The sequence below is a fragment of the Scyliorhinus torazame genome, chromosome 15 (genome assembly GCF_047496885.1).
Source record: "Scyliorhinus torazame isolate Kashiwa2021f chromosome 15, sScyTor2.1, whole genome shotgun sequence".
Lineage (NCBI taxonomy): Eukaryota > Metazoa > Chordata > Chondrichthyes > Carcharhiniformes > Scyliorhinidae > Scyliorhinus > Scyliorhinus torazame.
Genome location: NC_092721.1, coordinates 188581780 through 188599678, shown reverse-complemented (window position 1 = coordinate 188599678; position 17899 = coordinate 188581780). Strand labels below are relative to the sequence as shown.

Genomic DNA, 17899 nt, shown 5'->3' with positions numbered 1-17899 from the left:
AGTGGTATTGTCACTAGACTAGTAACCCAGAGATCCAGGCTGCCGGTTTCAAATCCCACCACGGCAGGTGATGAAATTTAAACTCAATAAAAAATCTGGAATTGAAAGTCTAATGATGACCATGAAACCATTGTCGATTGTCGTGAAAACCCATCTGGTTCACTAATGTCCTTTAGGAAAGGAAATCTGCCATCCTTACCCAGTCTGGCCTACATGCGACTCCAGATCCAGACCTCCAGGGGGCAGTTCAGTCTTAACTTTCCCCTTCAAGGACAATTAGGGATGGGCAATATATGCTGGCCAGCCTGCAATGCCCATGCCCCATGAACAAATTTTTAAAAAACCAAGTGGTTCTCACTACAAACAAAAGTGCACACTCGGTTGTAATATGATTCCAACATTAATGTAGCATCGATCAAGCCTACAAAGTGAAACTTGCCAACTCATAAGTGAGAGTGCTACCCATTGAGGCACAGTCACTGATGTCTCTCCAATTGTCGGTGTGTGCAGAAGTGTTAATGAGGTAATCCGACCCTCAGGCCGTGCTCATCGGTACACTTCTCTTATGCCGAGGCTCAACTTTAATCGTTATGTTCATTTATTGCTTGGTCGATATTTCAGCAATTGTTTGCATTCATTTTGTGCTTCTCTCATTGTACCCGTGTTCTTCTGAACCCACGGGGACCAAGTAAAGATAAAGAGGGAGACAAATGCAGAAGGATGTCTGTTCTTGATACATGGAATACAACAGGGGGCAACCAAATATTGTTTCTTTCTTTTTAGAGCCCGATGCAAAGGTTTTCGACCTTTTGACAATTTTAGCAGCCGTTGGGGTTTTTTTTGTTGGAACAGTGTTGGTGCTGATTTTCTTCTGTACAAGGTAAGCTGCTCGTCCACTTCTATTTATTAATCGCAGGTCAGTACAGAGTAGATGGAGGGCCATTCAGCCCATTGAGTCTGTGCTGGTACTTTCAAGGAGCAATCCACTCTGTCCCATTCCCTAACCTTTTCCCTTCATCCGTCCAAGACTTTCGCTATCAAGTATTTATCCAATTCCCGTTGGAAGGTTACTATTAAATTTTCTTCCACCGCAATTTCAAGGAGTGCCTCCCAAAGCCTAACCACTCCTTGCGTAAAAAAGCTTTTCCTCATGTCGCCCCCGGTTCATTTACTACTCACCTTAACTCTCAACTCTGCAAGATCAGCAGCTAACTTTTCTATTTATATAACAAGAGACTTCACAGGCACGTTATCAAACATAATTTAACTCTAATACAGAGGGGCAGATATTAGGGCAGTTGACCCAACGTTTGGTCAAATAATTAGGCCTTAAGGAGCATCTTAAAGAAGGTTCAAGTGATCGGGAAACTGAAAGGAGGGCATTCCAGAGCTTAGAATCTCAGCAACTAAGGCACGGTCAGCAATAGCAGAGTGATTAAAATCAGGGCTGCTCAATAAGCCAGATTTAGAGGACGGAGAATATTTTGGGGGATTGTAGTAATGTGGAAGGCTCCAGAGATATGGAGGATTCGAAAACAAAAGTGGGAACTATTAAAGTTAGAACCAGGAACCCAGTTTATGATGACCTAAGCAGGCGCCAATGTAAGGAAGGGAACACATAGAAATTTGGGTGAACAGGATTTGGTATGGGTTATCACATGGGCAGGAGAGCTTTGTATGATGGCGAGATTACAGAGGGTGGAAGATAGACAATGGGGGTGATTTTAAGGCACATTTGAGGCAGGTGCAAATCCCGTTATGGGCGGAAACTCTCACAAACGGACCATAATGGGATTTACGCCGGGGAGATCTCAGAATGAGATCTTCACCGCCCCCTGCTGGTGACGTAATCAGGTTCAAAGGGCTTGAATCTTATTACCATTCATTTAAATGCATTTAAATATTCAAAACCGGCTTAACGCCATATCTTTCGGGAACAAGTAGCACCGGCGGGAATCATTACTGGTCTCCAAAAACGGAGACCAGACGCGATGACCACGCTGGGGGCTCGGAGGTCAGTGTAGCCCCTGGGTAGTCAGGGACATGGCTTGCACACTGGCAGCGCCAACCTGGCAGTGCCAACGGTGGGCCTATAGTGGGGGCTCGCTTCATATGGAGGTGGTGTGGGGGTGGAATGATGGAGGGGGCCTAATGTCGGTGAATGGCGGGGGGCGGGGGGGGGGGGGGGAGGTGGCGGGGGTTCCTTAATGTTGATTTCAGATCGGGCCTCCCTTTAAAGATGACACACTTTTAGATCCCGTCCTTCACATTAGGGATCTAAATTTGTGTCATCCTGTCCTGATGACACAAAACATGGCTCCCCCTGCTTCAACATGGCCAAGTGTGGGAAGACCTGGATGGGACACCTGCCTGCTTCTCTGGGGATTTTCAACCTGAACCTTAAACTTTGCAAATTCTTTGGAAATTTCAGCCCAATATCATGGAAGTGGGAATAGAGGCCTTAGCGATATGCAGGGATATGTGGTCAGAAGCTCATCCCGGCGTCAAATACATAACACCAGGTTTGTGAGGAGTTTGGGTCACCCTCCAACAGTTGCCAAGGAGAAGGATGGAGTTGGTGGATAGGAAACGGAATCTGTGACCGAGGCCAAAAGCAGCGGCTTCAGTCTTGCCGGTGTGAATTAAGCTGGAGGAAATGTCTGCTCATGCAGGCAGACAAAGTAGACACAGTGAAGGAGCAGTGAGTGGTTGTGGTGACGTGTTTTTGAATGAGGTTGCAGAGGAACAACATGCAAATGAGAAATAGCAAAGGCTCAAAGGTGGCACATTGGGGAACTTCAAAGGTAATTGTACGAGCGTGGGAAGAGAGATCATTTCAGTCTGAGAGTGTAGAAATAAGAATGTAACCAGACTAATGCAGTCCCACCAAAATGGACACCGTTGGACAGGTGTTGGAGAAGGTTAACTGTGTCAAAGGTTACTGACCGGATGAATGAAACAAGGAGAGATGATTTACTACTGCCGCATACATTGCCATTTATGACTTTGCAAAAGCCATTTTGATACTGTAGCTGGGAAAATTAACAATTCAAGCATGGAACGCCGAGAAAAGCAGGTATTTGTGAGGAGATTTGGGAACCATGTTTGAAGAGAAAAGGGAAGTGATAGATTGTAAGGACGCAGGGTCAAAGATGCAATGTCAAGGGTTGAACTTTTGAGGAGGGAGGTGATGACCACAGGACCGCGGAGCAGGATCATGGGTCCTCGTACGTCTCCTGTTTCCAGGATGTTTATTCCCGAGTGTGGCGCACAAAGACTCCGTGAGATGAATAGAGTGAAGTCGATGAGGCTTTATTAAGCGTGTCTGTTCCCCAGCAGCCCGATAGTAAACTGGCCTGCGGGGGAAGGCACCGGCTTCTTATACTTCGCCTTCAGGGCGGAGTATGAGGTCAACGGCCAACCAGGACCCGGGATCTGTCAGCCAATGACATTAGGGCTTCCAGTCCCACATGACCCCCAATACATACTACCACATTCACCCCTTGTCAAAAATGAACCCGGCGGGGTGATGCTTCGTATGGTGGTAAGGGTTTACAGGGCTGGTCCTGGGAGGATAGAACAGTTACATGGTAGTACAGTATTGGACAGTATCGTCCTGTTACAACTATTTACAGAGGGTATAGGAAAAACAAAATGTTCATTGGACAGTCCATCTTTGTTTTACATCGACGCCATGAGTCGGTCGGGCGGTCTGGTCGTCCGTGTCGATCGCCTCGGCCCCGGCGGTGGTCGTGGTGCTTGTACCAGCGTTGTCGCCTCCGGGAGCCGCACGGTTTCAGCTGTCGGTGCAAAGGGGAGGGGGACTGATCCTCCTGGGAAGGGGGCGGTCGCGGGGTGCGGCGGTGGCAGGAAGGGGGGCGGTTGGGTTGATGGTGTCGGGGGGGTGTGCGTGGTGCCGGCGGGCGCCAGATCCCGCAGGGAGACCGTGTCCTGTCGGCCGTCGGGGTACTCCACGTAGGTGTACTGGGGGTTTGCGTGGAGGAGGTGAACCCTTTCGACCAACGGGTCTGCCTTATGTGCCCGCACGTGCTTTCCGAGCAGGATGGGTCCTGGGGCCGCCAGCCAGGTCGGCAGCGACGTTCCAGAGGAGGACCTCCTAGGGAAAACAAGGAGACGCTCATGCGGCGTTTGATTAGTGCTCGTACATAATAACGACCGGATGGAGTGGAGAGCGTCCGGGAGGACCTCCTGCCACCGTGAAACTGGGAGGTCCCTGGACCGTAGGGCCAGTAGAACAGCCTTCCAGACCGTGCCATTCTCCCTCTCTACTTGCCCGTTCCCCCGGGGGTTGTAGCTGGTCGTCCTGCTTGAGGCTATGCCCTTGCTGAGTAGGAACTGGCGCAGCTCGTCACTCATGAAAGAGGACCCCCTGTCGCTGTGGACGTATGCGGGGTAACCGAACAGCGTGACTGTGGCCGCGGTCATGTCGGAGCAGGGAATGGCAAAAGGGAAGCGGGAGTATTCGTCCACTACATTAAGGAAATACGCGTTGCGGTCGGTGGAGGGGAGGGGCCCTTTGAAATCGAGACTGAGGCATTCAAAGGGGCGGGAAGCCTTAATCAGGTGCGCTCCATCTGGCCTGAAAAAATGCGGTTTGCATTCTGCGCAGATGTGGCAGTCCCTTGTGACTGTACGGACCTCCTCTAAGGAGTATGGGAGATTGCGGGACTTGATGAAGTGGTAAAACCGAGTGACCCCCGGGTGGCAGAGGTCCTCGTGGAGGGCTTGGAGGCGGTCAATTTGTGCGTTGGCACATGTGCCGCGGGATAGGGCATCGGACGGCTCGTTCAGCTTTCCGGGCCGGTACAAGATCTCATAGTTGAAGGTGGAGAGTTCGATCCTCCACCGCAAGATCTTGTCGTTCTTGATCTTGCCCCGCTGTGCATTATCGAACATGAAGGCTACCGACCGTTGGTCAGTGAGGAGAGTGAATCTCCTGCCGGCTAGGTAATGCCTCCAATGTCGCACAGCTTCCACTATGGCTTGGGCTTCCTTTTCCACTGAGGAGTGGCGGATTTCTGAGGCGTGGAGGGTTCGGGAGAAGAAGGCCACGGGTCTGCCCGCTTGGTTAAGGGTAGCCGCTAGAGCTACGTCAGAGGCGTCGCTCTCGACCTGGAAGGGGAGGGACTCGTCGATGGCGCGCATCGTGGCCTTTGCGATGTCCGCTTTGATGCGGCTGAAAGCCTGGCAAGCCTCTGTCGACAGCGGGAAAGTCGTGGTCTGTATTAGGGGGCGGGCCTTGTCTGCGTACTCGGGGACCCACTGGGCGTAGTATGAAAAGAACCCCAGGCAGCGTTTCAGGGCTTTTGGGCAGTGCGGGAGGGGAAATTCCATGAGTGCGCGCATACGTTCGGGGTCGGGGCCTATTATCCCATTGCGCACTATGTAGCCCAGAATGGCTAGCCGATCGGTGCTAAAAACGCACTTGTCCTCGTTGTACGTGAGGTTCAAGGCTTTGGCAGTCTGGAGGAATTTTTGGAGGTTGGCGTCGTGGTCCTGCTGATCGTGGCCGCAGATGGTTACATTGTCGAGGTACGGGAACGTGGCCCGTAACCCATGTTGATCAACCATTCGGTCCATCTCCCGTTGGAAGACCGAGACCCCGTTTGTGACGCCAAAAGGGACCCGTAGGAAATGGTATAATCGCCCGTCTGCCTCGAAGGCTGTGTACTTGCGGTCACTTGGGCGGATGGGGAGCTGATGGTAGGCGGACTTGAGGTCCACGGTGGAGAAGACTTTATACTGGGCAATCCGATTGACCATGTCGGATATGCGGGGGAGAGGGTACGCGTCTAGTTGTGTGTACCTGTTGATGGTCTGGCTATAGTCAATGACCATCCTTTGTTTCTCCCCTGTCTTCGCTACTACCACCTGCGCTCTCCAGGGACTATTGCTGGCCTGGATTATGCCCTCCTTTAGTAGCCGCTGGACTTCGGACCGAATGAAGGTCCGGTCCTGGGCGCTGTACCGTCTGCTCCTAGTGGCGACGGGTTTGCAATCCGGGGTGAGGTTCGCAAACAAGGACGGGGGTTGCACCTTGAGGGTGGCGAGGCTGCAGATAGTGAGTGGGGGTATGGGGCCGCCGAATTTAAACGTAAGGCTCTGTAGGTTACATTGAAAATCTAAGCCCAGCAAGGTGGGGGCACAGAGTTGGGGAAGGACGTTAAGTTTGTAGTTTTTGAATGCCCTCCCCTGTACCGTTAGGGTAACTATGCAGAATCCCTGGATCTGTACGGAGTGGGATCCTGCAGCTAGGCAAATCTTTTGTGCGCTGGGGAAGGTAGTCAAGGAACAGCGTCTTACCATGTCGGGATGTATAAAACTTTCCGTGCTCCCGGAGTCGACTCGGCATGGCGTCTCGTGGCCGTTAATTAGGACCGTCGTCTGGAGAGTCCGGGGCCGAGCCTGATCGAGTGTAACCGAAGCGAGCCGTGGTTGTAGCAGTGGGGTGGGGTCCGTTGTTGCCGTCCAAGATGGCGTCGGGGATGGACAAAATGGCCACCCCCATACATCGCACGTGGCTGAGGGGTCACAAGATGGCGTCGGGGGTGGACAAAATGGCCGCCCCCATGCGTCGTACAGGTCGGGGGCGGTCCAAGATGGCGACGCCCCTCCTCCCCTCGTGGTGGTCGGGACCCAAAATGGCGGCGTCTGCGGGTCGCACATGGTGTGCTGGGGGGTCTGGGGAGCGCTAGGACCGCGCGGAGTTCCTGCATTGCGAGCGCCCGGGCCGCGGGCGCTAGGACCGCGCGTAGTTCCTTGACTGCGAGCGCCAGGGCCGCGGGCGCTAGGACCGTGCGGAGCTCCCTCGCCGGGGACAGCGGTGGTCGGGGCCCAGGCCGGCGGGTCAGTACCGCGAGCGCTGGGACCGTGCGGAGCTCCCTCGCCGGGGATAGCGGTGGTCGGGGTCCAGGTAGGTTGCGCCGGCGGGTCAGGCGTGGGGCGCGGGACGGGGGTGAGGGCCCAGGTCGGCGGCGGCGGCGGGTCAGTCATGGGGCGGCGAGCGCTGGGACCGTGCGGAGCTCCCTCGCCGGGGACAGCGGTGGTCGGGGCCCAGGCCGGAGGGTCAGGCGTGGGGCGCGGGACGGGGGTGAGGGCCCAGGTCGGCGGCGCCGGTGGGTCAGTCGTGGGGCCGCGAGCGCTGGGACTGCGCGGAGCTCCCTCGCCGGGGACAGCGGTGGTCGGGGCCCAGGCCGGCGGGTCAGGCGTGGGGTGCGGGACGGGGGTGAGGGCCCAGGTCGGCGGCGCCGGCGGGTCAGTCGTGGGGCCGCGAGCGCTGGGACCGTGCGGGGCTCCCTCGCCGCGGACAGCGGTGGTCGGGGTCCAGATAGGTTGCGCCGGCGGGTCAGGCGTGGGGCGCGGGACGGGGATGAGGGTGGCGTTCGGGATGCGAAAAACCCCCTCCTCTCCGTGGAGAGTGTTGGCCGGCACCCAAATCGGGAGTGCCGGCGGCGGGTCGTACATGGACTGCGGGGAGGGGGGTTGGGGAGCGTAGGCGGCGTGCAGGGCTCCCAGTTCTCCCGGGACCGCGGTGGTCGGGACCCAAAATGGCGGCGCCTGCGGGTCGCACATGGCGTGCTGGGGGGGTTGGGACGCATAGGCTGCCTGTAGGGCTCCCTGTGGCCCCGGGACGGCGGCGACCACGCGGGATCAGCACACCACCGCATAGTGGCCCTTTTTCCCGCAGCTTTTGCAGATGGCTGCGCGGGCCGGACAGCGTTGTCGGGGGTGCTTCGCCTGGCCGCAGAAATAACAGCAGGCGCCCCCGGTGCGACTCGGCGTTTGGACTGCGCAAGCCTGTGGGGTGTCCGGGGGGGGGGGGTAGGGGGTTTGCCGCGGCGGGTATGTACAGGGCCCAATGGCCTGCCGCGCGGTCGGGGCCGTAGGCGCGGGTATTACGCGCGGCTACGTCCAGCGAGGCTGCCAGGGCCCGTGCCTCTGAGAGTCCTAGTGACTCTTTTTCTAGAAGTCTTTGGCGGATTTGGGAGGATTGCATACCTGCCACAAAAGCATCGCGCATTAACATGTCCGTATGTTCGTTTGCATTCACCGACGGGCAGCTGCAGGCTCTTCCCAAAATCAGCAGCGTGGCGTAGAACTCGTCCATCGATTCTCCGGGAGCTTGCCGTCTTGTCGCGAGCTGGTAGCGAGCATAGATTTGGTTAACTGGGCGAACGTAGAGACTTCTCAGTGCTGTGAACGCCGTCTGGAAATCGTGGGTGTCTTCAATGAGGGTGAAAATCTCCGTGCTCACCCTCGAGTGCAGGACCTGCAGTTTTTGTTCATCTGAGACTCGGCATGTGGTCGATCTGATGTAGGCCTCGAAGCAAGTCTGCCAGTGTTTGAAGGCTGCTGCCGCATTCACTGCGTGGGGGCTGATCCTCAGGCATTCTGGAATGATCCTGAGCTCCATAGTCCTTTTTAGGCACGCTTAATAAATTGTGGCGCACAAAGACTCCGTGAGACGAATAGAGTGAAGTCGATGAGGCTTTATTAAGCGTGTCTGTTCCCCAGCAGCCCGATAGTAAACTGGCCTGCGGGGGAAGACACCGGCTTCTTATACTTCACCTTCAGGGCGGAGTATAAGGTCAACGACCAACCAGGACCCGGGATCTGTCAGCCAATGACATTAGGGCTTCCAGTCCCACATGACCCTCAATACATACTACCACACCGAGTCCCCCGAAACACCTGCCCCCTTCAATCATGCATGATCAGTTTTCCCCTTTCAAGATTCACCTATCAATTCACCAAACGATCACAGGGAGGTTCAGGTAAAATGATAACACGGTTGTCACCTGATTACAAACCTTGGGTTATTAATATTAAGAGCAGCAACAATATAATGCAGTGTTAGTTTACGGGAGGCCTAGAGGTGAACCCCCCCCTCCGACCACAACGATTAAACCAACAAATACTTGGGAAAAACAACCAATCCTGAACTGTCAGTCAAGTGAACCTGCCACCTGCCTATGACAAAAGAACAACAAAGGTGAACCATTGAATCACTCAAATGGTACTTGTTAGTTCACGTTGAGTGTCCCTTATTCGAAAGTCTGAAATTCGAAAAGCTCGGAAATCTGCACATTTTCAGTCTTGGTTGTTCCTAGCACCGTGTCCCGTTCCTGCGGCTGACCACACGTGTGCATGTGTTCTAATTGTCAGCACGAGTTTATTGCATTGAAAGAGTTGAACCTGGTACTTTATTCCCTGTCGGGAGGGAAGCCGCATACCTCCCCCCACCACCCCCCCCCCCCCCCCCCCCCCCCGCCGCCGCCGCCAGACACGGCACCGACGGCTGCCGACTCCGAGCAGTGTCCAAGGGTCTTTCAGCTTGGCATTCCAAAGGTCCAAAGTTTCCGGAATTCGAGACACTCTCGGCCCAGAGCATTTTGATAAGGGATGCGCAACCTGAAACTGAAGTTTCTAAGATCCAAAATAAGCAGGGGGGTGCGGGGGGATTTTCCTCCCCTCCACACGCGGCATGTTCTGCGGCGGCGCAAGGCGGCTGTCACTGGCCCAAGGCAGTATCTTCTAGTCCCGTTGATGCATTCCTCACGGCTGCGAACCCCACAACAAGGCTCCGCCTTCGGTAGGACCGTAAGATCCCGACAGTGTGAACAGCCAGGATATCCCGCCTAAGTTTCTGAACAGATCAAAAATATTTAAAATGACATATCTAGAGCAAAATTAGGGCATTTGGCCCATCAAGTCGGCTCCACCATTTGATCATGGCTCATATGTTTCTCATCCCCATTCAATAATAATTTTTATAGTCACATGTAGGCTTACATTAACACTGCAATTAAGTTTCTCCTGCCTTTATCCCCATAACCCCTGATCCCCTTATTAATCAAGAACCGATCTATCTCTGTCTTAAAGACCCTCAGAGGTTTGGCCTTCACAGCCTTCTGTGGCAAAGATTTCCACAGATTCACCAATCTTCTTTTATATTACTAGCTAGCTTGCATTCATGTTTTACCTTCTCCCCCCTTGTTGCTTTTTTAGTTGACCACTGCTTGCTTTTAAAGGCGTCTCAACTCTCTGGCTTCCCACTAATCCTCACCATACTGTATGTTTTTTCTTTTGCTTTTATGCTGTCCCTGACTTCCCTTGTCAGCCATGTTGTCTCGACCTCCCCTTAGCATGTTTCCTCCTGCTTGGGATGAATTTCTGTAGTGCCTCCCGAATAACCCCCCAAAACTCCTGCCATTGCTGTTTAACTGTCTTTCCTGCTAGGATGCCCTTCCAATCAACTCTAGCCAGCTCCTCCCTCATGTCTTTGTAGTTACCTTTACTCAATTGTAATATTGTTACATCTAATTCCAGCTTCGCCCTCTCAAACTGAAGGGTGAATTCATTGTGGTCACTGCTCCCGAAGAGTTCCTTCACCTTAAGTTCCCTAATAAAGCCTGCCTCATTACACATCACCAAATCTAGAATTGCCTGTCCCCTCATGGACTCTACCACAAGCTGCTCCCCCCAAAAAATCACATAAACATTCCACAAATTCCTTTTCTTTGGATCCACTACCAGCCTGAATTTCCCAGTTCACCCGCATATTGAAGTTCCCCATGGTTATTGTAATATTGCCTTCCTTATGTGCATTTTCTCTCTCCTGATTTATTTTCTGCCCCACATCTTGACTACTGCTAGGCGGCCTGTACATAACTCCCACCAGGGTCTTTTTACCTTTGTGATTCCTTAACTCTACCCACACAGATTCTTCACTCTATATTGCTTCTTGCTATCGATTTAACTTCATTCCTTACTAAAAATGCAACCCCGCCCCCTTTGCCCATCTGCCTGTCCTTTCCATAGGACACATATCCTTAGATATTTAGATCCCAGCCCTGACCCCCTTGCAGCCACGTCTCTGTGATGCCCACGATATCGTACCCGTCAATTTCAATGTGCGCGACAAGCTCATTCACCTTGTTTCGTATACTGCGCACATTTAGGTACAACACCCTCAGTCTTGCATTGACCACTCCATTCTCACAGTTGTCCCCTTATCTGCTGTGCCTTAAGTTAGATTCCTGCCACTTTCCATACTCTCTGTTGTATTACTTGTTCTGAAAACTTTATTAACCTCTCCTGAGCCCTCCCCCCACATCATTAACCTGCACTCATATCTTCTCCTTTTGCACTCTTACCAGGTTTAAGTTATGGTCAAAAGTATGTCAACCGATCCCAGATCCTAAGGACAAGTTTAATGGCCTCTTTGAAGATTACGATGGTGATTTCCAGGTAACATGCCACAATAATGATTGAAAGCAAAATAAACCACAGGACATGCATTACTGTCCGCTGTTAAAAATGTTTTAAAGTAATGTTTAAGTTAATAGAGAATAAATATGAAGGAGGGGGGCATGGGAGAGAGTCATTTATGACTCCCTTGACTTTGAGCCAGAAATTATGGGTGGGAGTTTCTGCCCGAGGTCAACAGACCTTTCTCTGGTCCGTCAAATGATCTGTACCATGGCAGGTGGAACTGGATGATTTAGGCCTAAATTTAGGATGAATTCAAGTCTTACACCAGAGTACAACATTGTGTACAGAGGGAATGCTGCATTGCTGGAGGTACTCTGTTAGGTGGGCGCAAAAGATCCCAGGGGGTTATTTTAAGAAGGAACAAAGGCGTTCCATTTGGTGCCATGGACAAATAGCCAAAACATTCATTATCATTCTGCAGTGTGTCAAATGGCTGCCGCGTTTCCTACATCATAATAAAGATGGACTTTAAATGTACTTCATTGGCTGCAAACCGTGTTGGGGCAATGCTGATGGTGCTCTATAAATGCAAGCTCTTCCTTTTTGTTAACCCACCTCAGGCCAAGATGTTTTTCTCATTTTCCCCTCTTGACAGTAGGAAGGAAATAAGGTGGAAATAAATTTGAGGAAAGCACAGAAGGGAACTGAAAAAAGATTGAAGTGTTGTTTACTGGTCAACCCCTGATTCTGAAGTGAATGGCACGGTTAGGGTATCTTGGAACAATGATTGAGCAGGTTGCAACTCTATCCTTGGCACTGGCCTGGTGATGGCTGCGGGGATAGAATTGAATGGAATAAAAATTGGGCAGGTTCTATAATGCGTGGTTGATTTGCTTTGATAAATTCATTGCTATTTAAGAAATAGGATCAGGATGGACATGTGGACTTGTCACTTGACATCAGGACTTGTCACTTGAGCTTGCTCTGCCATTCAATATCATCGGGGCAGATCTTCTGCCTCACCCACATTTTCCCATCCATCCCTTGATTCATTGAGATCAAACATCTGTCTGTCACGGCCTTGAGTTTACACTGAAATGGAGCATCCTCAACCTTCTGAGATAGAGAATTCCAAAGATTCACAATCTCCGGAGTGAAAAATGTCTCATCTCAATTCTAAATGGTCAACCTCTAATCTTTTTTTCAAAAATGTTTTTATTCTCCATTTTCACATTTTCCTTCAAAATTTACACCCCACCCACAGACAGTAAATGGTAACAAATACAGAATCAATCTCCTTAACAATAACAATGATCCCATCCTCCCGCCACCCCAAACAACGGCCCACCTGTCAATATATGCATCCAATAAAACAAACCCTCCCATGGTGGAAACAAAAAACAAAGGAGAAAAAGAAAAAGGAGTCCGGGACCACCCATGGTCACCATTGACCTATAGAGTCCACTCCCCGCACCCCCCCCCCCCCCACCCCCCACACTCAACGCGATCCAACCTCTGAAAGAGTACTGTACATGATACCCAAGAGTTGTAAACCCCCCTCCCCCCCCCCCCCCCCCCACCCCCAGTCTCCAACTCCTCCCGTCCACTGCCTCTTGTAAAACTCCTCCCCCCAACCTCGGTTCCTTCCCCCCAACTTTGCACCCCGGCTAGACCACTCGGACCCTGTTCTGCCAGGCTCCGATGGCCGCAGCCTCTCCCCCCACCTCACTCCCGTTCACTGGCCGGATTAAACCGGCCAGCGTGGAGGCCCCCGCCCGGGTCCCTTTCCCACTTGCCCGGCCCTAGGAAAGCCCAGAAATCCCCTTTTAGCACACAAACCCCGCATATCCACCTATACCCCAAAGAGCCCTCATTTTGAGTGAAAGTTCCATCACTTCCCTTGTCCAAATATATACAACATTGGCTCCTTTAGCCCATACACGCGCGCGCAGTGATACAAAAAAAGAAGAAAGTACAGTCATGAGGTTACATCGGCACATGGCCATTCCTCAATTTGTCAGTTCTGCCACAGTCCTTCTGCCTTCGCAAACTCCTCCGCTGCTTCCGCCGTTCCAAAATAAAAGTCCTTCAGCTTGTAAGTCACCCTCAGCTTCGCTGGATATACAATGCCGCACTGCACCTTGCTAACGTACAGTGCCCTCTTCACCCGGTTGAAAGCAGACCGCCTCCTCGCCAGCTCCACCGTAAAGTCCTGGTATACACGTATACCAGCTCCAGCACACTGCACCACCCACTTCTGCTTGGCCCAGCTCAGGACCTTCTCCTTCACACTGTACCCACAGAAGCACAGAGTCACTAACTTTGGCGGCTCACTCGCCTTTGGTACAGGCCTCCACGACCGATGAGCCCGATCCAGTTCATATCGGGAGGGATCCTCCCCCTCCCCCAATAGTTTCACCAGCATCGTGGCAAAATACTCAGTCGGCCTCGGTCCTTCAACTCCTTCGGGAGCCCCACAATCCTTAAATTCTGTCGCCTGGATCTGTTTTCCAAGTCTTCCATTTTTCCTCGCAGATCCTTGTTAATTTCCATCACCTTCTGCATCTCCTTTTTCATCGAGGTAAGTTGATCACCGTGCTGCAATAATGTCTCCTCCACTTCCTTCAGCGCCTCCCCTTGCTCTCGTACCTCCGCCACTGCGCTCGCCACCGCCGTCGTCACCGGGGAAATCGCCTCCTCCACCAACACACTCAAAACCTCCCTCATCTCCTTCCTCATTGTCTCCATGTATTTTGTAAACTGCCTTTCGAATTCCGCAGCCATCACCTTCGTTATTTCTTCAGCCGTAAGCAATGCGGCCTCCCCTGGTGCCCCAGCCTCCATTTTCCTTGGTGACCCCGTGGTGACCTTTCCACTCCCCGACGGACCTTCAGCTGTTTTTTCTACGGCCGTTTGTTTGCTCCCCCTCGACATTTTTCTTTACTGTGCCTTCACTGTGCCTCCTCTGTGCCTTCTCCCTGCTTTTGCCGCCTCCGTGGACCCTGGGACTGGTCTTAAAGCCCCGAAACTTCCGTTCCCGAACGGGAGCCCCCCATTGTGCGGCTGCCTCCCGCCCGCCGTCACCGGAAGCCCCAACCTCTAATCGTAAAGGTGTGCCTCCATGTTCTAGATTCCTTGACCAGGGTTAAACAACCTCTCAGTATATTATACCCTGGCAAACCCTTTGGAATGCTGTATTTTCCAATGAGATCACTTCTCATTCGTCAGGGCTCTGGTGAGGCCACATCTGGATGACTGTGCACAGGTTTGGTCTGGAAGGAGCTATTTTCCTTTGAGACGATACAGCAAACGTTCACCAGATTGATTCCTGGAATGAGACGGTTGCCCCACGATGAGAAACTGAATAATTTGGGCCTACAATTGAGGGAAAACAGATATTCTCTGGCTTGGATGGAAGGCTGCTTCACTTTTCCTCTTCACAGCTCTTTTCCCAGTACAGCATGGCACCCCAGGAGGTCTCATGCAGTCACCCATGCACAACTCTCAACATATCCCCTTAAGTATATGTTTGCCTCTTTCATCTTTGATTCAATTGTTCTTGGCCTCTCTTTGAAACTTTACTTTCCCAGACCATCAAAAATAATTCATGTGCTCCCTATTGCTCCCACTTTAGGGTCAAATAACATTTTATAACCTCATCATGCTTATTTATGAATCATATGCAAACTGTAACAGCCTTTTTATTAATCTTTGAAATATAACTGAAAACAACATACTCTTACTTATCTCCAAATGCAAATTTTCACCCACTGCTTGCTTACTTACTTCGTCAACCTACTTCAAATGCATACTTTTAAAACCTACATACCTTTGACGTTCTAAACCTTGTAATCTGCCTTCAAATTAAATTATTTTCACACACAGACCCATAAGCCTGCTTCACAGTTGACCCCCCAAAATATTAAACATAATGCCATCTTTCGTAACAATAGTTTGCTGGGTCATTTCGAAAGGAAGTTACGAATCAACCACATTGCTGTGGGTCTGGAGTCATACGTCGGCTAGACCAGGTAATCAATCGTAGTTTCATGGTCACCGAGTCTGGTTTTCAATTCCAGATCTATGAATGAATTAATTTTAAATTGCCCCAGCTTCCATGGTAGGACATGAGCCTCTGTCTGCAAGGCATTAATGTAGGCTTCAGGATGACAAGTCCAGTGACACCACCTTCTCCTCTTGCAAAGGCAGAGCAAAAGGAGGCTAGGCTATTGATGCCCACCATATTAGACTAGCGCTAACTGTGTCACTCAGTTGTGAAGGCCACGTTGTGCTGGGAAGAATGAGAGAAGAATGAACTTGCATTTATGTAGTGCCTTTCACAACCTCAGGATGCCCCACAATGCTTTACGACCAATACGTTAGCTGTATTGGCATAGCTCCAATGTAGGAAATGCAGCAGGCAATTTGCACGCAGAATACTCCTAGGAACAACAACAGTATAATCAGCAGATAACTTGTTTTAGTGATTGAGTGATAAATATTGCTGCCCTGCTCTTCTTCAAGAAAGTACCTCAGGATCCATTGCATTTGCCCAAGGGTGGACCAGGCCTTAGTTTAATGTCTCCTCTGAAAGACAGTGATTTCCGACAGTGTGGCACTCCCTCATAGATGCACTGGAGCAGCATCCCAGACAGTGCATTCTTGCCACTGAACCCGGATTTGAACCCACCATCTTCTGTGTCAGATGTGAGCGTGCTCAAGAACGCCTCTGCGCTGTGAGGCTGCCAGCGGTGAATGGCAATCGCATGTGTTGCTTCGGGGCAATAATGGGTGTTGACGTGGGGTGGTTGCAAAGCCTGTTATTTCTGGCGGCATCTTGCTGGAAGCATGGGGCTGCAGAGTCAACATGTCCGCATCACGGAGAATCGGAAATCTGGAGGAGGAAGTGCGCCTTTCGGCATAATAATGTCAATTTTCTTTCTCCAACAGAAATGGATTAATAAGAACCCGATACTGATGACCAAAACAGAAGAATGCATTCCAGTAATTGTGAAAGAAGTCTAGAAGCCTACCTCTGAAGACTGATATTGAGTGCAGCTTTATTCCAGAATACCCCAAGTGACTGAGGGGTTTATTATCAACTGGATGCCTGTCTCACTTTAAGGACACGATACATTAGAAACGAAAATAGAAAATGTAATGTCTACTGTTATTTATAATATTTTTACACACTTTTTTACCAGCTCACTGCAGCATTTGATTTCTTTTTGTTAGATGCGGATATCCTTTGAGTCCTACCAGATTTTGCAGCAACGATGGGAACAGTCCATAGCTTAGTAAAAGCTTCAAGAGACCTGGGGAGAGGGAAGGACAGATAGGGAGCAGAGTGAAGACAGAGGGATTAAAAAGGTGAGGAAGAGAAGAGGTGGAGAGAGCTGAGAGAGAGAAGGGCGGGGACGAGAATGACGAGGGGATAGAGGGAAATGGAAGCCTGAAGGGAGAAGGTGGAGAGGAGGGACGGGCGCAATTGAGAGAGGATAGCTGGAGAATGGCCTTTGTAAAGGTCACTGGAAATTGCATCTTCAAACTTATTTAAAACAAAAGCAATGCTTTGAATTTGTTCAGAAGACCCACCTTTTTAAAAAAAAATTATATTTTTATTTTTAGAAATTTAGTGTACACAATTCATTTTTCTCCAATTAAGGGACAATTTAGCGTGTTCAATCCACCTACCTTGCACATCTTTGGGTTGTGGGGGCGAAACTCACGCAAACACTGGAAGAATGTGCAAACTCCACACGGACAGTGACCCAGAGCCGGGATCGAACCTGGGACCTCGACGCCGTGAGGCAGCAGGGCCAACCCACTGCGCCACCGTGCTGCCCGCAGAAGACCCACCTTTGTCCATTGTTTGAATAAAAAAATATTTAATTATCTGTGTAATCTATGCATTCCAGCAGTGAAAGCGTTCCTCATGTGTCAGGTTAAACAGCAGAGCTGTGCAAACGTAATAGGCCTCAAATTGAAACCTGAAGCCTTTCTCATCCAGTATTCCCCTCACGTCATTTTCCAATAGGTTTTTGAGAATATCGCTACGCACACAGGGCCGTGTGAATTATGGACAGAGGCCATTTGGACCCGTGAACCAAATGCCACTTGATCAGGTGATGGCTGATCCAATTGTGGCCTTAACTCTACTTTCCTGCTGATGGCAGCACGGTGGCGCAGTGGTTAGCATTGCCGCCTCACGGCGCCGAGGACCCGGGTTCGATCCCGGCTCTGGGTCACTATCTGTGTTGAGTTTATACATTCTCCCCGTGTTTGCATGGGTTTCGCCCCACAACTCAAAGATGTGCAGGGTAGGTGGATTGGCCACACTAAATTGCCCCTTAATTGTGGACGGGGTTCCAATCAAGCGGGTTGCTTTGCCCTGGATGGTGTCAAGCCTCTCGAGTGTTGTTACAGCTCCACTCATCTAAGCAGGTGGAGAGTATTCCATCAGACTCCTGACCTGTGCCTTGCACATTGTGGACAGGCTTTGGGGAGTCAGGAGGTGAGTTACTCTCTGCAGTATTCCCAGCTTGACCTGCTCTCGTTGCTGGGGAGCAGGATTCTCCATCCCGCCAGACCCGGCGCGCTGTGCACCCACTGGCAAAGGGGATCCTCCATCCTGGCAGCTGGCCAATGAGCGTGGGTGCGCTGC

At 51.2% G+C, this 17899-nt stretch overlaps 1 protein-coding gene across 3 annotated transcripts in view; it reads left to right on the top strand.

Moving 5' to 3' along the window:
* The window catches only part of LOC140392072 (interleukin-5 receptor subunit alpha-like), a 60999-nt gene extending 44133 nt beyond the window's left edge, over positions 1 to 16866 (top strand). For all 3 annotated transcript variants that reach the window (XM_072477303.1, XM_072477301.1, XM_072477302.1), the window contains 3 exons: positions 784 to 880; positions 11181 to 11271; positions 16186 to 16866. In XM_072477303.1, the coding sequence (XP_072333404.1) occupies positions 784 to 880; positions 11181 to 11271; positions 16186 to 16260 (263 nt within the window). In that variant the 3' untranslated portion in view covers positions 16261 to 16866. The remainder of the gene's footprint in view (positions 1 to 783; positions 881 to 11180; positions 11272 to 16185) is intronic.
* Positions 16867 to 17899: the final 1033 nt, after the last annotated feature.